The sequence below is a fragment of the Scyliorhinus torazame genome, chromosome 9 (assembly GCF_047496885.1).
Source record: "Scyliorhinus torazame isolate Kashiwa2021f chromosome 9, sScyTor2.1, whole genome shotgun sequence".
NCBI lineage: Eukaryota > Metazoa > Chordata > Chondrichthyes > Carcharhiniformes > Scyliorhinidae > Scyliorhinus > Scyliorhinus torazame.
Window position 1 is genome coordinate 240,913,414 of NC_092715.1, and position 27,469 is coordinate 240,940,882.

General features: G+C 45.2%; 1 protein-coding gene across 27 annotated transcripts in view; it reads left to right on the forward strand.

Annotated features, from left to right (window-relative positions):
• The window catches only part of LOC140429768 (receptor-type tyrosine-protein phosphatase delta-like), a 3,491,723-nt gene that overhangs the window by 3,314,200 nt on the left and 150,054 nt on the right, over positions 1-27,469 (forward strand). For all 27 annotated transcript variants that reach the window (XM_072517184.1, XM_072517188.1, XM_072517191.1 and 24 more), the window contains 3 exons: positions 3,746-4,002; positions 13,316-13,406; positions 25,761-25,973. In XM_072517184.1, the coding sequence (XP_072373285.1) occupies positions 3,746-4,002; positions 13,316-13,406; positions 25,761-25,973 (561 nt within the window). The remainder of the gene's footprint in view (positions 1-3,745; positions 4,003-13,315; positions 13,407-25,760; positions 25,974-27,469) is intronic.

Genomic DNA, 27,469 nt, shown 5'->3' on the forward strand with positions numbered 1-27,469 from the left:
TCTTGCCGGTTGCAGCATTCCAAATTTTATCTTCTTTTTATGAAGCACCGCCTTGGCCCGATTAAAGCTCGCCCTCCTTCTCGCCACCTCCGCACTCCAGTCTTGATAAACGCGGATCACCGCGTTCTCCCATTTACTGCTCCAAGTTTTCTTCGCCCATCTAAGGACCATTTCTCTATCCTTAAAACGGAGGAATCTCACCACTCTGGCTCTGGGAATTTCTCCTGCTCTCGGTCCTCGCGCCATCACTCGGTATGCTCCCTCCACCTCCAACGGACCCGCCGGGGCCTCCGCTCCCATTAACGAGTGCAGCATCGTGCTCACATATGCCCCGACGTCCGCTCCCTCCACACCTTCAGGAAGACCAAGAATCCTCAGGTTGTTCCTCCTTGCGTTGTTTTCCAGTGCCTCCAACCTTTCCACACATCGTTTCTGATGTGCCTCCTGCGTCGCCGTCTTCACCACCAGGCCCTGTATATCGTCCTCATTCTCGGCTGCCTTTGCCTTCACGACCCGAAGCTCCCGCTCCTGGGTCTTTTGTTCCTCCTTTAGCCCTTCGATCGCCTGTAGTATCGGGGCCAACAGCTCTTTCTTCATTTCCTTTTTGATCTCTTCCACACAGCATTTCAAGAACTCTTGTTGTTCAGGGCCCCATGTTAAACTGCCACCTTCCGACGCCATCTTGGTTTTTGCTTGCCTTCCTTGCCGCTGTTCTAAAGGATCCACTGCAATCTGGCCACTTCCCTCTCCTTTTTCCATCCGTATCCAGGGGGGATTCCCTTCTGGTTTACCGCACAGTGTTTTTAGCCGTCAAAATTGCCGTTGGGGCTCCTATCAAGAGCCCAAAAGTCCGTTTCACAGGGAGCTGCCGAAACGTGCGACTCAGCTGGTCATCGCCGCACCCGGAAGTCTCCTTCATCTTTTCAACCTGTTCTCTCACCTCGGCCAATGTCTTTGCCACATCCACCCTCACGGGGTGATTGCCTCCTCCACCAATGATCTCAGTGCGGCTGCCATTTCCTTCCTCAACGCCTCCATGTGCCTCGCAAACTGCTTCTCCATCTCCACAGCCATCACCTCGGTCATCCTGTCCACTGTAAGTAGTGCGGCCCCATCACGCGGTCCGGCATCCGCCATCTTGTCAGTGCTTTTCCTGGTCCTCTCCTTTGGCGGCGAACCCGCGTTTCCTCCCTTCTTCACAGCTGTTTTTGGCATCTCTTAACCACTTAGTATTTTTCTCCTTCTTTCTTCAATCTCGAAATAAATAATTAAATCATACAATAAATAAACAAAATAAAAAATTTAATTAAAAAATAATTTTTTTTAAAACTAAAACATTTTTTCAAAAATTAAAGTTCAAAACATCTCCTCTCCTGGGACCGAACTTCAAACATCCCAAACATTCACTTTCAGCGGGGGGCCACCCGGTGTGTGCTGCTCCCCCTCTACATCTGTGCTGGATTCAGGCCTCGCTCCTCCCCCGCCGCTTGCTTCGGGCTCGATGCCCCTGCTCCACCGTTCACGGGGGTCTCCACCGGCTCCAAACCTGCCCGACCCGGCGCCCGACCCTCAGGCCCCAACGGCCGAAGAAATTGGGACCGGCGAAACCATGGGGAAACCCCCGGAAAATGCCGAAATGCTGCCGACGGCGAGAGCCCCTCTCCAGTGCGACCACCCCACCGCGCGCCTGAAAATACCTCAACTTGTGCAATATTTATCACAGTTTCTCATTTCACATTCTCGTGTTACATTTTTACAGAAGGAAAACAGAACCACAGAATTCTTATGGCACAGAGGACGCCATTTGGCCCATTATGTCTGCACCGGCTTTCCAAATGAACAACTCACCTCGCTGCACCCTTCTTCCTTCTCCCTGCAAACCTGCATAAGCTGTTCACATAGCAGTCTAATTCATATGCTTCAATTGAATCTGCCTCCACCATGATCTCAGTCAGTGAATTCCATGCCCTAACCACTTGCTGCGTGAAAAGACTTTTCCTCAAATCACTATTGCTTCTTTTACTAATTACTTTAAAACTGTGCCTCCATGTTCTTGATCCTTTCATGAGTGGGTACATTTTCACCCTATCTACTATCGCTGTTTTCTGCCATATGGCCAATTCTGTATCTTTGTTGCGACTGTCCCTTTTATTGCATGGCACAGGTGTGTTGTGTGGCACTGTAACAAGCATCCTTTGGAAGTCCGTGTACAACACATCAACAGCACTGCCCTCATCAACCCTCTCTGTTACCAGTTCAAAGAAAACCCAGCAGACTAGTTAATTAGGATTTTTTCTGAAGAAATCCATGTTGGCTTTCCTTAATTATCCAGCATTTGTCCATGTGACTATTAACGTTGTCCTTAATTATTGTTTCTAGAAGGCTCCCCACCACCAGTGGCAAACTGACTGTATTGCTGGGCTTATTCTTAAACCCTTTTTTGAACAAGGGTATGTGGTGTTTGCAGTTCTCCGGTCCTCTGGCACCTCGGAGTCTCAGGGAGACTGAAAAATTATGGCCAGTGCCTCCTCAATTCCAACTGTCACTTCTCGTAGTATCCTCGGGTGTATCTCATCCGGTCCTGGGGCCTTATCAGCATTAAGTACAGCTGAGCTATCAATTACCTCAATTTGGAACCCTTCTAGAGTCTGAATTGCCTCCTCTTTTACCTTGGCCTGGGTAACATTACCTTCCTTGGTAAAAGTATTTATTTCGTACCTCAGCTATGCCTTCTGCCTTCACGTTTGAATTTTCTTTCTCTTCCCTCATCGTCCCCATTCCTCCTTTTACCACTCTTTTACCATTTATACAAATGTTATAGGAATTAAACAGTCTTTCTTGAACCCATATCAGCTTGTTACTGTCTCTCACTTAATGATTTGGGATTGCTCTCTGCAGGTGAGGCTCCAATGTGATCTTTCCTGTATAAATATAAAAGGTGACCAACCAATAATTCACTGAATTCAGCTTTAAAAGCGAGAAATGATTAGCTGTTTTCCAGTTCTCTGATATCACCCGTCTCCAATGAACTGTGAAAAATATCTACAGCACTCACACCTCCTAGTTATACCCTCATTTATTTAATTACCCAAAGTCATTTCGACTGGTCCTGCCTGATGTTAAATGAAGATTTAAGTTTCTGGTTTTGGCCATGCCTACTCCATTTCTGATAACTATTTGCTCCATCAATTTGGCTACAGCCCCCAACTTTCCAGTCACAGGATTGAACATAACTATCAGGCATCTTATCGTCTGAGGAAAGTAATTTAAACGTTTTTTTAATATCCATCCAGTCTTTCACCTCTGTTATCCTGGAGCAGTAGATGACATGTTATCCTGCACGATACCAGAGTTCAATTTCTATAGCAGGAATGCGTTTTTTTCAAAAAACATAATTAAAAAGCAAATGAATGCTACTGGGATGCTTGTTGCAAAAGGTTTCAATTTTAATAATGTAACATGTTCTGATACTTTGAAATAAGCATTAATCCTGGTCTGTGATCATCATTACCACAGCTGTTACAAAAGCATGATACCGTGTGGATGCTAGATTTCTGAAATAAAAACTGAAAATGCGAGAAGCACTTGGTGGTTCAGATAGGATCTGTGGAGAGAGAAGCTGAGTTGTTGCAGGTCGATAACCTTTTATCAGGACTGCTCATCTGTCTATTAAGATTTGCTATTTTGAACTGATGGTAACCAATGGATTATCGAGGAACTAATGGACCTTTTTTTAACTGATTAGATCATCTACAATAATGACCATATCGAAGTGGACGGGAGAGCTACACAGAAGCTAATCACCAATTTAGACCCTGATACGTCCTATTCATTTGTTTTGACCAATCGAGGAAACAGTGCTGGGGGACTACAGCAAGTGGTTTCAGCACACACTGCGCCAGATCTGCTCCGCACCAAGCCCGTCCTGATTGAGAAAACCAACTCGGATGGAATGCTAACCGTTGAGCTGTCAGCAGTGCCAACACCACCAGCGCCAGTGAAGTAAGCAACAGTCGCTCATTAATCAGTAGTCTGGAGCTCTGCTCAAGTCTCTTCTCTGAGATTATACCTTTTCCCCATTTTTCCTTAAGTTGTGTTTAACAATTTCAAAGTGAGCAGGATTTTCATTGCTCCTTGGGAAAAATCGCATCCTGTGCACTCGGTTGGATTTTTCCACCAACAATAATTTGAAGCCATTTTACTGCTACCACTGACTTGATTTTCCTCATTACTGAAATTAAGTGACTGTCAGATCTTTATTTACCGTCTCACATCTAGCTATTAAGTGCAAAGGAGTTGGTTGGCTGAATCCAAAACTACCCAGGGTTGATGTACATACTGAGGCCTGGCTGAGAACCTAGAGATCTGTTAGAATAACAGAACACCTACTTCCTGGAGGGAAAATTGCTTGACAGTTCAGGCTTTCTGATCTCTGCAGTCAATTTCACTATGTTGACCTAAATAAGTACTTTCAAGGCTTTTTAGTTGTTGGGACTTCAAAAGGCCTGGATGATTGACACTTGTATCAACTTGTGCAGACTTTTTCAAGCAGAGTGATCAAAAGATTACGTTTTTGAAACTCATTTTTGTACATAACACTTTATTTACACGTGATGTTCACTGGTTCTAGAGAGTGTAAAATGGGTCAATGGACATTGACGTTCCAGAGCCTGGCATAGGAAGCATGAGGAGAAATAGGGGCTAGATGAAAGGGCAGAGCTTACCATGGAGGCATGAGCAGACATGAGATGTGGGTAGGGCCTGAAACTCGACGTGGGGGAATGAGGGGGACCTTTTGAATTTATTTTTTAAAAAGTCCCCTCAAGCACAGTAGCGTCCACGACTGATGTAAGGTGCTGTGAACCATGACTCCTTCAAAACCTGGTCCGACTTTATGAAAACTGTGGAGGAATAGGGAATGCCCTTTCCCGCCATGGAGTTGGCGAGGACGAGAATGCCAGTTGTGGGCTTCTGCCGGGAAGCACTCCTGAAAATCATATGGCCTCAGAATGGGTTTGGAAACCCTGGAATGGGGACCCACCGGACATTTTTAAAGGGCTCCCAAGTCAACCCGACTCAATTCAAATACACGCCAGAAAATTAAGAGGTGACCTAACAGAGGTTTTCAGGATAATGAGAGGTTTTGATAGAGTAGATGAAAAAGGCAAAACTATTCCCTCTGGTGGGTGGATCAATAACCAGAGGTCCAAAGATCTAAAATCATTGGTAAGAGCCATAAGGAGAATTTATTTCACTAATTGTTGTCGGGATCTTGAATGCCACACTCCAGGATTTTCCAACCCTTTCCAGCCATGGAACTCTTTTAACCTCTCAAAAAGACTGAAGAAACCCCGAAAAAACATTCTTAATATATTGAAGAATTAAACCACAAAAAAATGATTATTACTGTATAATAGGTGGAATCATACAAAAACAAACTTAAATGCTTTTTCTTTGTCCAATATGTATACTTTTATTATAGTTTGTAAGTTCTGTTATTCAACAAATACTCCCAAGTCTCAGTTTTTTGTCACTTTTAATAGGAGGACCCACTCACGCACACTCCCTCATCACCACACCCTCAGACTCACCCACTCCCTCACCCAGGGAGGAGGTGGCATAGTGGTATTGTCCCTGGACTAGTAATCCAGAGGCCCAGGCTAATGATTTGAGGACCTGTGTTCAAATCCCACCACAGCAGGTGGTGGAATTTAAACTCAATATCTGGAATTAAAAATCGAATGATGACCATGAAACCATTGTCGATTGCCATTAAAAACCTATTTGGTTAACGAATGTCCTTGAGGGAACGAAATCTGCCATCCTTACCTGGTCTGGCCTACATGTGACTCCAGACCCACAGCAATGTGGTTGACTCGTAAATGCCCTCTGAAATGGCCTAGCAAGCCACTCGGTTGTATTCAACCGCCCTGAAAACACAAAAAAGGAATGAAACCGGGCAGACCACCGTAGAAACCAGGTATTCCACCCGGCATCGATCCAAGAAACAGAAAGAACAACGGCAAAGCCAGCCCTTCCGACCCCGCAAAGTCCTCCTTACTACTATCAGAGGGCTTGTGCTAAAGTTGGGAGAGCTGCCTCACAGGCTAGTCAAGCAACAGCCTGACGTAGTCATACTCACAGAATCATACCTTACAACAATGTCTCGGACACCACTATCATCATTCCAGGGTATGCCCTGCCTCACCAGCAATGCCGACCCAACAGGGGTGGCAAGATGAAGGGTGGGGGGCAGGAAGTTGTCCACAACATCTCACGGCTTCAGTTTAAATATGTGAAAGGAAACATCCTGCTCATTACCATCCCCCTCAGCGGAATACCCAGAGGAAACCTGTGAGGCAGCAGTGCTAATCACTGTGCGATCGTGCTGCCCATCATCAGCAAAGTGATGGAAGGAGTCATCAACAGTGCTATCAAGTGGCACTTACTCAGCAATAACCTACACACTGGCGTTCAAATTGTGTTCCACCAGGGTCACTCAGCTCCTGAGGTTCACTGGTGTAATCCCCCACATCCCCTGGCCTGAACTTCCACTAAAATTCAAGTTCTGGTCTGACTGTTGGGAAACCCTGACTTAAGGAATGCATTTTGGGGTAATATTAGATAAGATTTTTTTTTTTTAATAAACATTTTATTGAGGTATGGTTTGGTATATAACAACACAATAAACAATGTACATGAAACTATAAACATAGTGCAAAAGCCGTCTCCCTCCCTTACAGGTCCCACCTTTATTAACCCCCTACTCTAAGCTAAACTAACCTCCCCCCCTTTCTGCTGACGATTAATTTTCCACAAAGAAGTCGATGAACGGTTGCCACCTCCGGGTGAACCCTAACAGTGACCCTCTCAAGGCGAACTTGATTTTCTCCAAACAGAGAAAGCTAGCCATGTCCGATAGCCAGGTCTCCGACTTCGGGGGCTTTGAGTCCCTCCAAGCTAATAGTATCCGTCTCCGGGTTACCAGGGAAGCAAAGGCCAGAACGTCTGCCTCTTTCTCCTCCTGGATTCCCGGGTCTTCCGACACCCCGGAAATCGCCATATCTGGACTCAGCACCACCCTTGTTTTTAACACCGTGGCCATGACATCTGCAAATCCCTGCCAAAATCCGCTAAGCTTCGGACATGCCCAGAATATGTGGACATGGTTCGCTGGTCCTCCCGCACATTTTGCACACCTGTCTTCCACCCCAAAGAATTTGCTCATCCAGGCCACTGTCATGTGAGCCCGGTGAACGATCTTAAATTGTATCAGGCTGAGCCTGGCACATGTTGCGGACGCGTTGACTCCACTCAACGCGTCCGCCCATAGACCATCCTCTATCTCTCCTCCTAGCTCCTCCTCCCACTTGGCGCTTCAGCTCCTCGGTCTGCGTCTCCTCTGACCCCATAAGTTCCTTGTAAATGTCCAAGACGCTCCCTTCTCCTACCCACCCTCTGGAAACTACCCTGTCCTGAATCCCCGGTAGGAGCGGGAAGGTTGACACCTGTTTACGTATGAAGTCCCGCACCTGCAGATACCTGAATCCGTTTCCCCTCGCCAACCCAAACTTCTCCTCCAACGCCCTCATACTCGGAGAGCTCCCCTCTATAAACATATCCCCCATCCTCTCAATCCCTCTCCCCGCCATATCCGGAACCCCACCCTCCCTACTTCCCGGGGCAAACCGGTGATTATTACAGATTGGGGACCAGACCGACGCTCCCTCTGCTCCCACATGTCTCCTCCATTGCCCCCAGACTCTCAGGGCCGCCACCACCACGGGCTGGTGGAGTGCCGTGCCGGCGGGAACGGCAGAGGTGCAGTTACCAACGCCCCCAAACTGCTGCCCTTGTATGAAGCCGCCTCCATACGCTCCCATGCCAACCCCTCCCCCACCACCCACTTCCTGATCATGGCTATATTTAGATAAGTTATTTTTAATGAATTGAACAAACTTATTTGATTAAACAGGGAGTCACATCACCACCTTACACTTTTTTGAACTTACTGAACATATTTTGCACCAACCCGACTTTATTAAATTGCAGCCACTTTCATTTTGTTTAGAATTTTAGGAGGAAACCATTCCTAATCAATACCCTTGGTTTTCTTTACTGGATAATTATTCCACAGGGAAGTTCACTTATTTTAAATTGTTGTCAGCAATGCCCTAGGAAATGCACTCGTAATGTAATTAGAGTTTTAAGGATAGAATACACTTAAGTATATATCATACTTTCTCAATAGACTTGGTTGCTAAAAGTCCTGTTGTTACAAAATACCCTTGACTTCCGAATTAAGGAGCAATGATGTAATTGCATGATCTGCCTTTAGTTCCCTCAGCACCACCTACTCCACATTGCGATGTCTCGTGAGGTTTGATTGAATCTCGCGAGACGTTTCGAGCATTGCGAATCTCGTCATATTCAACAGCCTCATCCCGACACCACGTCGGCCGAGACAAGTCCATTGTCTTTCTTCATACGATTTGCTGGTGGCTCAGAATTGTGGGAACATTCAAACAATAATGACACAGGGATGTCAACGTTGCATCTGGAACCTCGGGATTGCCATGCCCAATGGTTTGTCTCCTTCACTAATGAAGCAAAAGGTTAGAGAAGAAACAGCGATTGACAGTGAGAAAAATAAGGAAGAGTCAAATTAGAGACAGAAACAGAGATCAAGGGCGCGATTCTCCGACCCCCTGCCGGGTCGGAGAATCGCCGGGGGCTGGCGCGAATCCCGCCCCCGCCGGTTGCCGAAGTTTCCGGCACCGGATATTCGGCGGGGGCAGGAATCACGGCGCGCCGGTTGGCGGGCCCCCCCCCGCTCGATTCTTTGGCCCGGAGGGGCCGAAGTCCCGCCGCTAAAATGTCTGTGCCGCCGGCGTAAATTAAACCACCTATCTTACCGGCGGGACAAGGTGGCGTGGGTGGGCTCCGGGGTCCTGGGGGGGCGCAGGGCGATCTGGCCCCGGGGGGGGCCCCCACGGTGGCCTGGCCCGCGATCGAGGCCCACCGATCCGCGGGTGGGCCTGTGCCGTGGGGGCACTCTTTCCCTTCTGCCTCCGCCACGGTCTCCACCATGGCGGAGGCGGAAGAGACTCCCTCCACTGCGCATGCGCGGGAATGCCGTCAGCAGCCGCTGACGCTCCCGCGCATGCGCCGCCCGGAGATGTCATTTCCGCGCCAGCTGGCGGGGCACCAAAGGCCTTTACCGCCAGCTGGCGGGGCGGAAATTCGTCCGGCGCCGACCTAGCCCCTCAAGGTTGGGGCTCGGCCCCCAAAGATGCGGAGCATTCCGCACCTTTGGGGCTGCGCGATGTCCGTCTGATTTGCGCCGTTTTGGGCGCCGGTCGGCGGACATCGCACCGTTTCCGGAGAATTTCGCCCCAAGTGAGGAAACAAGGAGTTGAATGAGAGACAAAGGGGAAAAAATGAAACAGAAAGAAAAACTGAGAAAAAAAATTAACGAGACAGTTGTAGCTGACAATGTCGCACAATTAATTATTTTTTGGTGTGGAGAATCAATGTGCCAGTGTACAAAATGCACAAAGATTCTTTAATAATTATGATCAGGAAGAGTAGAACAGCTTCATCGGAATATAAGACTAAAAGAGGCCAAAATCTGCCTGGATCACCCTCTACCACCCTGATAGGTGCATGATACAACTAACGGGAGTGTGGCTGGCACAAAATTACTGTCAAAATACATTTGAAAAAAAACCCGACAGGAACAACCGTGGGAATGAAGCCTCACAGTTTCATTGTTCCTTTTCAAGACCACCAAGGTTAAGTGGCATGTCAGGGCCAACAAGCACATGATTATCGGGGGTGCTTGAGACATGAATTGCCAACCTTAAATGGATGCAGTGAGGTTGATATGTATTAATGACGTAAATCCAGCCATTTCATGACACACAACTAATTTCTATTGGTTGCAATTTGTCCTGTTTTGCCAAGGCCAATGGTACAGCAGTGTAAAGCATGCAGCGCCTCTGTATAGGGATTTAGAACCTATGATGTATCTTGTCTTCACCGCAAATCAATGTTCACCAAAAACGTCTGGATCATTGATGGTGTCGGGATTGAAAGGAATTTAGTTCTCCTGTTTAATGGTACGACTATTGCTGAAGGATGGATTGAAGAATGATGCTTTGTTTGCAAACCAATAACTAGCATGGGTATTGTACAGTGAAGCCTAACACCCTTTCACAAGGTGTTAGAATCCTTCCTTTAGATTTCCCTCTGTTCCCATTTCTTTGGTTTTATTTTATTATACAAATGCAGAATGTGCCTTTCAAGCAGTGGACTTAAGCTGAGGCAGCCTGCTAGTCAGGACATTGCGTTCCAGGATTAGTTCTTGGAGAAGAGAATACAGGCTCGTTGGCACTGAGGGAATGTTAAGAACCAGCTTTGGAGGAAGTTGGTTCAATTGGCTGAGTTGGCCAGGGACAGTGTTCTTTCTGACAACAGTCAGTGATTGGTTTCTGAAAGAGCTGGGCGAAGAAGGAATTCTCTCTCTCTCTCACTGCTGAAGTAAAGGACTGCTGTTTTGTTCTGAAACCAGTGCGTGCCTGGCACATCATTACTACATAGTCGAAATGATCTTGAATCTACAAAGAAAGTAGACAGACTTGCCGGAGCAAACCCACTTAGAAGGAAGAAGCATTGAAGCAAAAGTTTGAACTTTCGAATGACTTCAACTGGAAACATCCCAGTGCATCAGAGATCTTTTGTGGGATTCTCCACGTCGATATCGTAATCTGCGATCGGGCGGAGAATCCATTCCGACGGCCAAATCAGGGATGATGCCGGTTTGATGCCAGTTTCCGAATCTCCAATCCCTCTAAAATGACGCATTGCGTCATGCGCCACACGCCGCTGGCACGGCTTTGGTGCGTCACTTGAAGGCCCTCCCCTATGCTCTGCCCCCTATGGGCCGGGTTCCCGACCATGCGGTTGACGTGTGGTCTGAGCGGCCAGGAACCCGGCGTGGCGGCTGCAGACTGTGTCCAGCGCCGCCACAGTTGGCTGGGAGCCATGCTGCTGGCCGGGGGGTCTTCCACGAGGGCTGAATGGACTGATGAGGGGTGGCCAGGGGTTGTCCCGTGGGCAGTGTTTGGCAGGTCGGGTTCGTGCACGGCCGGCGCAACGTTTTACAGCGCGACTGCTGCAGGTCGCCGCCTTGCACATGTGCGACCATGTACCCGGCCATTCCCTGCCCGTTTTTGGCACGGGAGCCAAGGGTTTTACCCGCCGCCGATGCTAATCCCTCACCGGTCCCGGAATCGGCACTGATTTTGGCATCGTAAAACGCCACAGTTCCCACGCCGGCGTCGGCACTTAGCCGCAGAATCGGAGAATCCAGCCCCTTTTATCTGATTTACTCTATCATCATTTTTCTTTCCTCTCCACCTCCCTCTCCCTCTATGTTGTATGTGTGTGTAGAGTGGGGTGAGTTGGAAAGTGGTGATGGTGGTGGGGGGGGGGGTTGGGTAAGGGGTATTAGGTAGTCACTTATATTTTTGTCAATTTAGTTAGATTACTGTTAAATAATAAAAGGTTATTTGTGTGTTAAAGTTACAAACCTGGTGACTGCAGTTTATTGGGTTCAGCCAAAGTCCTCAGGTATTTCAAAATAACATTTAATTTGACTTGTGGTGTTACTCCGGGTCAAACGGGGCTGGAATTGACCGCGCACTAGCCCAGAAGGTCGTGACAAAGGTACCAAGCATCATTGTGGAGGAAAGAGAACTTAATATTAATAACCACTTGTGGGAAAGAGCCAATCTGTTTACCTGGTTATTTGTCTCTTGTGAGTCATATGCATGTCTACACATCTTTGCATTGGTATTTTATCTCAACAATATAAGGATTGTACTTCTCTGACTGTTTTATATGAAAAGTAAGAATTACTTTCCCAGAACCTTTGCTGCTGGGAGAAGAAAGGTTAAGTGTACTTCTCTTGCAGCGCTATTTTTCTTTTAATAAAAGTTGACAGACGACTTGCAACTGAACGAAACAGCTCTATAATTTTACTCCATCTTGCATAATGAGTAGTAAAGGTGGTCTGAGAGCCAACTGAAATTTTGAGACGCTAACTGTCAATTACCAAATAGCTTATAAGAAATAAGTCATAACTCATGGCATAAAATGTACACCGTAACTTTTTTTTAATGTAGCACCGTTAGCATGTTAAAATGTCCCAAGCTGCTTCACATAGACACAATGGAGGATAAAAGACATGAAGCAAAAATAAAAAGAGCTATGAGGAGAGGTGACAGAAAACTTGGTCAAAGAGGTGGGTTGGAAAGGAGGGTGTTAAATAGGAGAGCCTTTGGGCGTTAAATTCAGAGTGCGGGGTCTTGGCAAAAAAAAAAGTCACAGGGCAGCACAATGGCACAGTGGTTAGCACTGCTGCCTCGTGGCGCCGAGGACCCGGGTTCGATCCTGGTCCCAGGTCACTGTCCGCGTGGAGTTGGCACATTCCCCCCAACCCAAAAAGATGTGCAGGGTAGCTGCATTGGCCACGCTAAATTGCCCCTTAATAGGGACAAAAAAAGAATGGGGTACTCTTAAAAAAAAAAATTTTTTTTAAATGCGCTGCCACCATTGGCGGGCCAAAGATAAGAGATTTCACGCTCAAGGTATTGGTGGTGTTGTAAAACTGGAGGAGCTTAGGGCAGAATGAGGCATAAGTGAATTTAAAATGTGAATGGGAATTTTAATTTTGAGGTGTTGAAGCCCATGTAGGTGAGTTGGACAGAGGTGATAGTGGAGGATAGGATATGGGCAGCTCTGAGAGAGAGTGAAGGATGGGAGATGGCCAGGAGAGTGGTCAGGCCTCGATGTGAGTAAGACGTCGATCATCGTACCTTCAGCCAGAAGGCTGATGTGGGGCAGAAACGGACAACTACAGAGGTGGAGGTATTGATAATGATGGAGATATTGGGTGACATTGTTGAAATTATTCTCGGAGGACTTGTAAAATAGGCTGTATCGAATTGGTCATCCGTTTTTCATCCTCGTTGATTTTAGCAGAAAAAGAGATTCTGGGAGCTAGGGGGCGAAATAGGCGGCCAATACATTTGCCTGTTCTGTCAAAAAAAAATCTCATCCCCAGTATTGAAAGCTCAATTCAGGCCAACTGGGAATGTTGAGCTTCCAAAGAGTCAGGCTGAATCTGGGATAGTGGTACTGTCCATGTGTAGTGAATATCCTCATTTTTGGATGATAGCTTGTTCAAGAAAATTGTTAAATTAGATGACATTTTTGACATTATTATCAATTACCTTTATTTTTTAAACAGAGGCTACTATATAATTGTTGTGCCTTTGAAGAAATCCCGTGGAAAATTTGTCAAGCCCTGGGACAGTCCTGATGAAATGGATTTGGAGGAGGTAGGTGTGCAGCTGGTATGCAACTAAGTGGCTCATAACAGGAAAAGGGAAAAAAATTGCAGCAATCAAGTTAATTGTGTGCTTGTGTGCAGCAACTTCTGTTTGTGTCTTGCTATTTACTGAAACAGTTCCAGAAATTGAGCTGGCAGCACCTTGTAAACCACAGTCCAGTTGTGCAAAAAATGGGTATTGTGGTTCACCAAACAGATTCTTCTTTATTTCATTAAGAATGAGAGATGTAGGGCGGCATGTGACCCGGGTTCGAATCCCGACCCTGGGTCACTGGCCGTGTGGAGTTTGCACATTCTCCCCATGTCTGCGTGGGTTTCACCCCCACAATCCAAAGGTGTGCAGGTTAGGTAGATTGGCCACACTAAATTCCCTTAATTGGTAAAAAAAAAATACTTGGGTACTCTAAATTTGAAAAGAAAGAATGAGAGATGTTGTGACGATCATTAAGAACATGAATCAAAAGAACACGACATAATTTTCAGTCACGATGTTAGGTCAGAGAAGTTTGGAACTCTTTTCCTTGGGGAAGAGAAGGATGAGGGGAGCTTCAATAGAGTTATCCAAATTCATGAGGGGTCTGGACAGAGCAGGTAGGGAGAAACGTGGAAGAGTCGGGAATGAGAGGACACAGATTGAGAGTAATTGCAAAAGAAGAAAAATCAACAGGAGGAAAAGCATTTTTCACGCAGCGAGTAGTTAGGGTTTGGAATGGTCTTCCCGAGAGTGTGGTGGAGATGGGTTCAATCAAAGCATTCAAATGTGGATTAGGCAATTGCCTGAAAAGGAGGAATGTGCAGGGTTACGGAGAGGAGGTGGGGGAATGGAACGAGCTGAACTGTTTATTGTGTGAGCCATTGCAGACATGATGGGCCACACAGCCTCCTTCTGCACTGTCAGGATTCCGTGATTTACTGTATTAAAAAGCAGGAGGAAATGGAGCAGAAAACTTGTTGATCCCTGTTCCTGCAGCAGACTATGCGCAACATGCATCAGAAACCACTGCCTTAACTTATTTCAATCCCCCAGAGGGGTGAATGACCATTGGTAACATTTCCAAGGAAAGATAAAGATTGTAAATTTGCTCCTAACCTTGTGAAACTAAACTGGATATCATACTTTAACATGTCCCATTCCAAGTCTTGCCAACAGGACAAAATTATAGACCCAGATCTTCTGATCTCCAGAGCAGCAAAATCTTGACTTGTCTGTGTTGCACATAGGAACCCTGTGGAGGTCCTGCCATGAATGTATGTAATTGCTTGCAAATTTAAAATTCTAGTGGGCTGATTTGCACTGCCCAGGATACTACACGAATGACTCTGACATTGAGTTCAGTGTCAGAGACTTAGACCTGATATGTGGGACTAACCTGGATACTTGCCCTGAAATTATTATGCTGTTTAATACCAAGTCAATCTCAAAGATAAGCAACTGAAAAGTCCAGCACAACTAAACCCAGTTCCCCCACCATCATCGCCTGTACCAGATCCAATCCTCCCACCAATCACCATCCCAACTCAACCTGACCACCCGCTCGATCTGATTACGGACTCCTGACACGACCTAACCCTGATCTGAATACCCTCTCTGACCTGTGCACCCTCCCTGACCAGACAATTTGAGACCTCAGACTCAACTTACCCACCCGACCTAACTCCTGCCATCCCCTGACCTGAACAGCCCCCTCTGCCCTACCGACCCACAAAACTGAAGATATGTGCCATATTTGACCATCCTATTTGTATTTATCCATATTTTGTTCAAAAGATTCATCGATGGGTGCAAAGGAAAATCTGAGAAATACACAAATGTGCATTCTGTTCATCAAGTTTGTTCATTCTATAACAATACGCAATTGACTCTATCATATACTTTACTGCAACCACTTAATTTTCAAAGACAATTATTCAAATCTTTAAGAAATGCATTATCCTCACATACCACCTGTGTAACCCGGTTCTGTCGCACTCCACAGATACCATTTCCAATAACATGGCAACCATTAGGGCTTTGACAAAGAGTCATCAGACTCGAAACATTAGCTCTTTTCTCTCCCTACAGATGCTGCCAGACTTGCTGAGATTTTCCAGCATTTTCTCTTTCGTGGCAACCATTAGTCCACATTTTTCAATCAACAACATCTTAGCATTGGTGAAAGCACTTCAACATAAATGAGTTATAATCAGCATTTAAATCGCAGCTTTTGTGTTCTTTGGAGTATTTAATCATCCCAGTTTATGCTTCCCTCAACCATGTATTTATCCAGTCACATTTGAGAGAGTTAATCAGAATAGTATCAGCTGGCTTTGCGAGAAGATTATTCCTACATATTCATTGCTACAGGGAAAAGAAGCTTTCTCCAATCTCTAGTCACGTTGTGCAGTGTTAACTATAAACATCTGTCTTCCTATTTCTGTGCTTACTCTCAATAGACCATTTAAAACATCATCAATACCACTCAGCATCTCACTGATATGGATCATGGGTCCTCTCAATTTTCTTTTCACTGAAATGAAAGTAAGTTAATTTCAGCAAGTCCTGTGTCATAGTTTAAAGCCTTCCCCAATACATCAAAGACTTTATGATAGTAGGCCGGAATAAATTCTACACATATGGCACGATTTTCCGACTCTTCCCACTGGCAGGATTATCCGTCCCCGCCGAAGGCAATCCCAACATGACGGGTTCCCCAGCATCTTGGCCGGCAAGCAACAGAAGTGGTCTTTGACTTTGATGGGACGGGAAGATCCCATCGATGGCCAATGGTAAGCTGCCATCACCATGGAAAAATTTACCTTGGTTGGGGAGGGTGGGGGTGTGTGGAATTATGTCCTTATCAGCGACTTATACAAGGTTAGATTTACTTATTTTGGCTTCTTACCCATTGCTTTTTTGCTGCAGTCTACTATTTGATTAGCTTTGCTCATAACCACTTCTTAATAACTGGAAACTTGCAGTATGTGGCAAATTTAAACGGAAACAATTTTCTCCTCTTCCATTACTAATGGTCACTCTTCTGTTTATTCCATCTGTTGGCTGCTTTCAAATTCCAATGTGCACAATTTCACGTTTGTTGTAGTCAAACTGCCATTCTCTAGGCCATCTGCTTAACTAATACAGATACCTTTGAATGTTGATTATCTCCCATACATTTGTCACACTGCCATGCAGGCGGATATCATCAGCAAACATTAGAATATTGTACTCAGCACTCTATAGAAATAATGTGAGCAGCACAGTCACCCAGAATACGATCTCTGCAGAATTCCTCTGTTCCAGGCAAAGCTTTTTTCTCTTTATCAACACTTTTGATTTCAAAGTACCATGCCAGTTTTCATTCCAGTCAGCTAATTTGCCATTAATTCTACCCACTTTTAGCCCTCTTAAAATCTTAAGATGTAGAACTGTTATCAAAGGCTTCTTGAAAAATCAGCATAAATTCAAGCAATTCTCATGGTTTTAAGAGGCAGGGCCAGTTAAATGTGTCCTGACCGCCTCTGAGGACTTTTGTGCTTTTCAAATATGCCTCAGTAGTGTTCTGTGTAACATGTGATCATTTTGCCCGCTGTGAATGTTGAGTATGGCTGACTGACCTGTAACGTTTAGCTTCATGCTCCACTGTTCTAAATAGCAGGATAACATTCTTTTTGACACTCCACTAACTCCAGTGTTTTTGGCCCTGGCGACGGTAATTAGCCATAGTCCACGAGGGGCCAAAGGCACAAGTGGTTGTATAATCACCACTCCATCTCAAGCAGGGGCCAGGCCAGGAGGGAGTGCTCTATGAACCATCGCAGTCAGTACGGGGATCAAACCCGTGACATTTGTATCATTTTGCACTAAACCTCCTGCCACCTTAAGCTGAGCTAATTGACCCGCACATTGTTGCCCGACTAAACATATTTATCAGAGCCTGACATATTTTGCCCGGGGTTTTTATTGAAGACACGTGCCCATGTGCCTGCAAAACGTTTCATGGGTTTCCCCATAACATATGCTTTCAAAATGTTACTTGTATCGTGGCTTATCTGACCCAAAATAACTGAATCTGAGATTTGATCGCCGGCTTCATTTGTGAATAACTGATTTGTTTTAATACATCTCCAATTTCATGATAGGTTACAATATATCTTCCTAACGCTTTGAGTGATGGGGGCTAAGCATTCTAATCTTTTCTTGCGAGAGGCTTGTTAAATTTATCCTCCAGTTCTTTAATCAATGTAAATTACATACAGTGCTAATATCAGCATTATCAATGTCTTTAATCATTTTTCTGACTTGGATCATGTCTCCTCTCAATTTTCTTTTCTCCAGTGAGAACAAATTCTACCATTCAGTACAATAATAAAAATCCTGTCTACTTATACTCTGCCGTTAATTTGTTTTCCTATACTTGAATGACTCTTCTCATTTGTACTTTCTACGCAGTGTCACTTAAAGGAATTATTATATTTACCTTTCTGCGCTAAATGTAATTTATTTTGGCTAAAATACATCAAATCTTTCATTTGAAGACCTTTCCAGGCAGCAGAACACATCGGTGCAGCATTTGATCTATTTAATTGTTGGATTTGATGGCATTGCTCCAGTAGTGAAAAGAGATGGGGAGGGAGAACTTAGGACCATGAGTCACATCGCAATGGAAAAGGACTAGAGTAGGCTGCCTGCTGTCAAAGCACACCAGCTTGGAAGACAGCGTATGATTATCCCTTTTGGTTTGGAGAGACATGATGGATGGTGCCTGCTGTGTCACTTTCTGTGGACCACCAAGATTCGTTCCTCCTTATTCTCTGTCGCCCAAGCGTCAATTATTTCAAGTTCCCATGTTCTTTGCCAGTAGATCAAACTCAAGTGGGTGGTATACTTTATGAAGCTGCACACATTCTTATTAATTCACTGGTGTGTGTAACCTTCGAGCCTCCCTCGACAGGCACCAGCAAATATGTTTCATGGTAATATTTAATATTCTGTGACAATTATAAGGAATGCACTTCCCCATTAAGTACGTAAACTTCTTCAAAGCTGTCTGTATTTCAGCTACGAAGAGACAACCATTGATCTCAATGAGTTGCAGCAGATTCTTGGAGCTTGAGGGCATGTGTCAGCGGTGCGGCATCAGAAGTGGCAACGCTAGTTTAGTACCAGGCTCCTTTGAGTAGTTTTCTTAAATTATTATGGAATGATAGCAGAATTATGTTGTGTTTCTTTTCCAAGAGTAAATAGTTAATAAAGCCATTTGAGCACATCATCCGAAAGCATCTTTGAAGAACTTGAAACATCTGCAGACATATTTGAAGTAAACACAGTTCACTTGTTTCAGTTTATCTGAAAAATACTCTTGAGTTAAAGCTCCATTTCCTTCCAAAACAAAATGCAAATAGATGTGAATTCATGAATAATCACCATAATTATAAATTGTAAAATCACCTCCTCACCAATCACATCAGTGTGAAATGCTGGTCTTGAATCACAGACTCATGTTTCAGTCTAGACAAGTAGTACAGTGCTTCAATTTTTGGCTGCATAGTTTGTTACTTAGCAACAAAACATATTGTTGAAAAAAATATTATTAAATCTAAGCATTTGTTCAGACTGGCAGTGATGATTTGCACGTTTTTAAATCAATATGTATTGTTGAGTTGATGGGTAAACACTGGGGAGGGGGATGGTGACATTATTAAGCATTCACACCATTTGTTTACGAGTCCTGTCGCTCGTTCCTTAGGCTGGTGAACTGTTTTGCAGTTCATTTACAATGCCGGGACCTCCAATCCGCCCTCTCAAAGCAGAGAATTCCCTTAGTAAACATGCAGAGAATCTGTCAGTTAATGCTGACAATGATTTTGTTCTCTTTCTCTGGTGATTCAATTGCATTGATGCATGTGATTCAGTCTAATTATTAGCGCTGAAGGTATGTTCCCGCTGAAGTCACCCTGTGATGTTAATGATGGACTTTTTTACCTTTGCAGGGAATGCTTCATTCTCGTATTTTAACAAAGGTGTTTATCAATATGCGTGTATGAAAATAGTGGATAAGTCAACAGAAACAAATACATAAGGAACTGATATAAATAGCAAAAAATGTGCATTCTATTGGGTGTTTTGGGACCTGTTTTTACAGGTATAACTATGTTTCAAAAAGCATAGTGTAGGTAATTCTGCAGCCAGTTTGCACAAATGTCTCACAAGCCACAATGTGTTAATATTCAGATGATCGTCCTTTTAAGACCCAATTGAGGGATCAATATTGGACAGGACACCAAGACAACTCACCCGCTCTTCTTGTGCTAAAGGATCTTCTTTGGACACATGAGGGAGCAGATGAGATCTTGGTTCATCCAAAAGATGGAAATTCTAACAACGCCCTTAAAGATGCGCTGGAGCTTCAGTCTTGATTTTGCCCTCAAGTCTCTGGCATGGGACTTGAACCACCATCATCTGATTCAGAGATGAGAGTCCTATCACTGAGCCGGAGGTAAAACTGTAATGCACACAAAATCATGCACAAGCACACAAACAAACACCAGCATCCACACACACACAAGCTGGGGGGAATTTGTAACATCTACAAGATTAGGAAACATGGCTGGGGGTGATTTAATCAGGCAGGAACCAAGATTTTGCAATCCCAACGACAGGTTGAAATTTTGAGATTAAGTCGGTGGCTTATTGGTGGCAGGTCAGGCCTTGTGTCATCTCATGGCAGGTTCCTACTTGTCGTATACTTGCACACTATGGATACTCATTATATTAAAGCATTTTACAATAACATCCTCCCTTCAAGGTTAAGTCAGTGGCGCAGGAGAATCTCAAGGCACCTGGTTCATATTCGGCTTTGCGCAGTTGTGCCTGAGGTCAACAGTTTTCCCTGTTGAACTCTGCGCAGCACGGTTCAATTCCCGTACCAGCCTCCCCGAACAGGCGCCGGAATGTGGCGACTAGGGACTTTTCATAGTAACTTCATTTGAAGCCTACTTGTGACAATAAGCGATTTTCATTTCATTTCATCACAACGAGGGGCAGCAAGAGAATTACAGTTTTCATGGAGGCTCAGGATTGGTAAGGGTAGGTCGGGAGCGGGGAGGGGGTTCGTGGTGGGTGGAGTGGGGTCGGATGTATTGAGAAGTGGAAGGGGAATCAAAGGGAGGACAGAGGTTGGAGCTGGGGGTATGCAGGAGTGAAATGGGAAGGGTGTGGTGTGGTGGGGTTGCTGGGAGCTGGGGACAGTCTGTCAAGGTAGGAACCTAAAAGGCGAGGTTCACACTGTCCATCTGTGGGTCCATCACAGAACAACAAAGAACAAAGAAATGTACAGCACAGGAACAGGCCCTTCGGCCCTCCAAGCCCGTGCCGACCATGCTGCCCGACTAAACTACAATCTTCTACACTTCCTGGGTCCGTATCCTTCTATTCCCATCCTATTCATATATTTGTCAAGATGCCCCTTAAATGTCCCTATCGTCCCTGCTTCCACTACCTCCTCCGGTAGCGAGTTCCAGGCACCCACTACCCTCTGCGTAAAAAAATACCGGCTGTAGGCTGGTAGAATCCTGACAAAGTATTGAGTTCATCTACTATATTTCCACTGAAAGTGATCGCAGACGATGCCCTTTATGATGCATAGAAGGGAGAGCTAGCTGAGGCGGCAAGTTCAGCCATGTCCCACAAAATGATGATAACAACACAAACACAAACATTCGACAAAGAACAAACTCAAAAACACAACATTGTTTCTTCCATGAGACGTGCAGATCTCCTTCTAATCTAGTCTCAACAAATATGTCAATGAACATATGAATAAACTGAAACCAGTGTAATGTGAAATCTTTACAAGTGAAATTCAAATTTGAAAAACATCTTTGTGCTCTCAATAAATCTTATGTTGATGACAATGGAGTTGGGCAGGAAGGTTGTGGCCAGAATTCAGAGCCTTTATGTTTGGCCAGGATTGCCTTTTATAGCTCATTCCTGTACCAGCCTCCCCGAACAGGTGCTGGAATGTGGCGACTAGGGGCTTTTCACAGCACCTTCATTTGAAGCCTACTTGTGACATCAAGCGATTTTCATTTTCATTTTCATTCACCTGTTCCTGCTGCATTGTCAGCTGCTGGCGGATCTCACCAGTGAGATACTTCCCCCCCCCACCGCTTGAACGCAGGTGTCTCCTGCGCACGCTGCCACTTGAAATTTTAACTGGAATTGCGTGGGAATCAGCAGAAAGCAAGAGAAGGGTTCAGGTCCTGCTGTTAGGAATTGTGTGCCAGGGTTACAATTTCACTCACCCTCCCTCTCTCTCTTTCTCTCTCTCTCTCTCTCTATCTCTCTCACTCTTTCTCACACACACACATACACATTCAATGATGGTGGCATTTTGCTTATAAAAGTCTTAACAAGCTACAAAGACTTTCTTTGCAGACTATTTTAGGATTATTAATTTTACTCAACATCTCAACAGTCAAAAGTCATGTTCTATAAGAATGTTAATTGTTTGTTCACAATTATCATTAGCAGTGATCTTCACGTTAAAGTAGTGGCCAGGACTCTGCAATCAGCGGTGAAGTGATAGCCTACTGTTGACCTAGCTTCCCACAAAGATTTAACAGACTCTCATGCATTCATTTCTCCTATTCTGATGTGATTTTCAATGTGGCACCCAGAAATAATGAAGTTAGCAACCAGGCTGAGCTGTCAATCAGCTTATAGAATTCTCACAGACAGCAAATCAGGGAATATAAAACATAGATTGCGATTCTTCGCTGAAAGCAAATATATATTGGGACATGTACATGGGACTAATGTTAAGAAAAACATTATCGAGCACTTCAAAATATGTTTTTTATCATTTTGAAAGTATAGCATTTTTATCATGGAATGGAGGGAATGATACTCTGCATTTATGAAATTAACTTTTCAGGACCAGAGAGATAGTTCAAAAGTAAATATTAATTATTAAGTCATTAAAACTTTTCACACCCCATTTAACAAGGGGCTGAATGGCGGCACAGTGGTTAGCACTGCTGCCTCACAGCGCCAGGGACCTGGGTTCGATCCCGGCCTTGGGAGACTGTATGGAGTTTGCACAATCTCCCCGTATCTGCGTGGGTTTCCTCTGGGTGCTCAGTTTACTCTCACAAAGAGGTGCAGGTCAGGTGGATTGGCCATGCTAAATTGCCCCTTCGTGTCCAAAACGTTAGCTAAGGTTATGGGGATAGGGTGGGGACATGGACCTGGGTGGGGTGCTCTTTCAGAGGGTCGGTGCAGACTCGATGGGCTGAATGGCCTCCTTCTACACTGTAGGGATTCTAAGGTTAACATTTTGAATGGTATTTACAGTGAGACTTTTTTTCTGAAGGTTGATGGTCAAGCCAATTCACTGATTCTGTCTCGATTGCATCCCTGAAGACAGCAACAGTGCAAACTTTGGGGCAGGCATCAAATCTTTGAAGGCTTAATCAGATATATCCCATAGGAAGCAGGCTGAGTGATATCATAGAATCCCTTCAGTGCAGAAGGAGGCCATTCGGTCCATCGAGTCTGCACAAACCCTCTGAAAGAGCGCCCTACCTAGGCCCATGCTCCAACCCTATCCCAGTAACCCAGCAACTCTAACCTGGTACTGTGAGGCAGCAGTGCTAACCACTGTGCCGCCGTGTTACCCAACCCCTTTTCTGTGGCAGAAATTCCAGCACAAAGTTTCAAGCAGTGGAGAGGGAGCAATAAATATTGAAACAAATGTAGCGCTGCCACAAAATGTTCCAACAACATTGAGGGCAGAAACCTAGACAAGGCAATGTTCCAGTGTTCATGGTCAGTGACGAACAAAGGGCACTCACCTTTGACCTCGGAAGAAGTCTTGTTGAGAGATCTAGCAATCTCTCTGGGGAGAATTACACCTCTAACATGCAATGCACGATACCAAAACCAATTGCGATGTTGTCTACTGGGAATTCCCAGCTTGTTTGAAGATTTAGCTTAAAATATCCCTTGATTAGTCATCTAACAGCACTCTACGATTGTTAAATTATTTTTACGGTATCCGTTCTTTTGTTCATCAAATTTTCTCTCACCACATCATTGTTAAAATGCCAGTTACACCTGATTGAACAAGATGTATCTTTTTAAGCTATTCCTAACAGGGTGTGGGAGTAGGAAAGTTGAAATTCTCCCTGACTTCAGTGATTGTGGGCTCTGGGAGAGCCACAGCACATCTTGGAGCCCTTGGCGGCAGACCACGACTTCATGGCCTGAATTCTACGCTCCACCCTCCCTGTTGGGGTTTTGAGGTGGGACTGGAGGGGGCGGCGTGAATTGCATGGACGGGATTCCATCTGTACCTTGACACGGTTTTATGGTGGGGTGGGCAGGGCCTCGGACTGGAAGCCTGTCCTTGCCCTTAAATGGCCACAGAATGGCCTTTTCTCGCCCAGGCTCGGTTTTTAGACCGCAGGGCAGTTCAGATGGGAAATAGAGACATTTTAAATTCTAAATCATGGGAGAGAAAGTTGGGTGGCGGGGGTGGGGGTGGTGGTGAGGTGAGGGAACCTCCGTCAGAAGCTCCCTTCTGACTGGGGCGCCCTCCCCTCAAGGACTGGACACCATCCTGGCGCCTTTTCACCAATGACCCGATCAGCCCCTTCGCGATCGCTCAGGAGGCCCCTACTGTTATAACCTGCCTGCTTACCACTGGCTGGGGACTAATGGCAATCCCACAATCCTTAGTGAGTATGAGCTTCCCCAATGAGGGGGGCGGAGAAATCATTAGCAGAGTCCCTGCATAAATAGAGCTGGCCAGTATGGAACCAGCTAGAGAGGAGTGAGCAGCAAGAGAGTACTGCTGCTGCTATTGTATATATATGTAATTGTAAATAAATGTTATTTCTTTCTATTCTACAAACTCGTGCTGGATTCTTTGTGGCCCTCACAAAACCTCCCCTCCCCTCCTCGGGACCCCAACCATTTAGCTGGTCTGCATCTCCATTCACTTAGGACCAGGCATGTCGCTGCAGTGCCTCTTCCAGCCTCTGGCTGGAGAGCTGATTGGCTCGCAGATCTCCAAGGCAGGATTTTCATCCAAGTGAGGACAGACATCCCACCCATTGCGAATCAACGCTCATTAGAAAGTAAAATACGAAGTCTTACAACACCAGGACTTCGTACTGTGCTCACCCCAGTCCAACGCCGGCATCTCCACATCATAGAAAGTAAAATGGCAGCGGACCTGTCAGAGTCACCAGTTCCTCACCAACTCTCCGAATGGTGTTCTCCGAGTTCCTACCATCCTAAAAATTCAGGCGCAGGATTTCTGTGCTAATGGGTGCATGCTCAACATCGCGTGTTCAGTTTCAGGGAGGTAATGACAGTGAAGCTGATCATTCACAATCAACTCATCCCAGTCGTTCAGAAAATCTGCCCCATTGACTTGTGAGCAATGGGTTATGGGAAAGTCTATTTGCACATTTCAAAGGTCAAATTGTGGAAGGACTTTGAGAAACTGCACACATGATCCTGTTTGTTGGTCGCTCTGCATTATGATATGTTATGTAATTTGTTAAAATGTCAAAGAACGATGGTGAAATGATAAGACATCCTTGATTAAGGCATTTTGAATGAAGTGCCCTCATTCTCTGCTTATAACTTCCCCGAGCTGGCCTTCAGAGCGAGAGGATTCGAGTTCAGGAGCAGGGATGTCTTGCTGCAATTATACAGGACCCTGGTCAGGCCACTCCCGGATGGACCGTTTTGGTCTCCTTACCTGAGGAAGGATGTTCTTTCTCTAGAGGGATTGAAGCAAAGGTTTATCATACTGATTCCTGGGATGGTGGGACTGACGTACGAGGAGAGATTGAATTGGTTGGATTGTATTAGCTGGAGTTCAGAAGAACGAGGGGGATCTCATAGAAACCTGTAAAATTGTAACAGGACTAGACAGGATAGATGCAGGAAGGATGTTCCTGATGGTGAGTGTGTCCAGAACCAGGCGTCATAGTCTGAGGATACAGGGTGGACCATTTCAGACCGAGATAAGGAGAAATGACTTCACCCAGAGAGTGGTAAGCCTGGAATTCGTTACCGCAGGGAGCAGTTGAGCCCAAAACGTTGCATGTTTTCAAGAAGCAGTTAGATATAGCACTTAGGGCGACAAACTATCCAGTGTCCACCATAGAATCAGAATTTTTATTTAATTTGATGCTACGTTTGGCGCATAATTGTAACAACTGCTGCTCAATGAAGAAACCATAAAGTATCTGCTCATTGTCAGTGCTGCACTAAGCATGATGTCTTTTTATCTTCACTGTGCGCATTAAAATAATAATTTAACTGAGTTACATTTTTCTTTTCCAGTTACTAAGAGAAATTACCAGGAAACGAAGAAGTATCCGTCTAAGGAGGCATGCAGATGCCCTTAAGCCATATATTGCAGCCCATTTCGAGGTTCTTCCCAATGAGTTTACCCTTGGCGATCGGCTGTTTTACAACGGATTTGAAAACAAGCGTCTCCAAAGTGGCCAAGAATATGTTTTCTTTATTTTAGCGGTCCTTGACAGCCCGGAATCTGTAAGTCTGGTTCAAGTCATTCCAGTTAGGCCTCCCCCAAGAATAGCCCTGTTCTAAAATGGTGTTAATTCTGTTGAAAGTAAATAAATTCAGGTACTCTCATGCGTATTAGGTTTATGACAAAGAAGAGTTAAGGCCAAGGTAAGGGGAGTATTCCAATTGTGCTAAGTTGTTTCGCTTTGTCTTCTAATTTGTTAAAATGTCAAAGAACAATGGTGAAATGAAAAGACAACCTCTTAAGGCAGTTTGAATGAAGTATTGTGCTATCATTCTCTGCTTATAACTTCCCTGAGCTGGCCTTTTGCTCCGATTTATCATGTACAAAAGAACCAAACTAATCCTTCCTGTAGGATAGAGGTTAGCTGATAGCGATACTAATCATGACACAGAATTAATTAAAAGGATGCAGTTACATGATGCATCCATTTGAGGATTGCACAAACGCAAATGTTTAACTTTGCTGCTGATTTTTGCTTAAAATTCATTCGTTAACTGAAAATGGGAAGTATTAAATTTGTGATCATTACGAATTATCCAGTCGACATTTATTGCTTTGAAATATTGAAGGATTACATGAATGTTCGTCATTCCAACTCGACTTGCGAATATGAATTGCCAGTATTCCAGGAGGAAATCTGTTTGATGCATTGTTCCTGAAGAAAATATGTACCTGAATGGCAATTTTCACTCATTCTCCTTTGGAATCATCCTCAAAACACATCCCTGTTATTCTTCTCCCACCATAGGTAGCAGATTGAAATATGGTGTTGCCGAAATTTTCCGCTGAAGAGGCTATGGGTGAATTCTCCATTTGAAAGACTATGGGCGAGATTCTCCGCTGGCGGGATGCTCCGTTTTGCAGCCCAGGGGTTTCCCGACGGTGTGGGAATACCCCACAATGGGAAACCCCATTGACTGGCCAGCGAAACAGAGCATCCCGCCGGCGGGTTAAACCTGAAATGTGGCGGGGCGAAGAATCCAGCCCTTTGGCGGGATTCTCCGTCAGCCGACGTCGGAATCGCGAAACATGACTGGGCGGAGAATCGGTTTTGACGCTAAAATCGTGGCCGGTGGCAGTTTAACACCAAAGTGCAATTCTCCGGTGCCATGACAGTGCCACCAATGTGTTCTAGAACGCCCATACAGTAACTGCTGCTGGCATATCATTAGCAGCCCTGACCCAGTATTCTCCAGTGTCTCCGTGATGCTCCGCCACCACTTGGGCGAATACTTGACGGCGAGGTTCACTTGTGCTTTTAAGAATCATGAATCCGGCGCCGTGGCTGCTGAGGGAGAGAGACGGGGGGGGTACGGAAAGTGTTCAACATCGCCATAGTTTGCTGACAGTTGTGACGCTGGCCGGGGGCGTAGCGATGGGTGGCCAGGACGTGGGCTATATGGTCGGGCTGGACGGGCACAGAGCACCATTGTCGCGGCCTGCAAGGCGGCCATGCAGCTGCCGTTGTCTGTCCACTGTGAACTTAGGGCCACAGGTC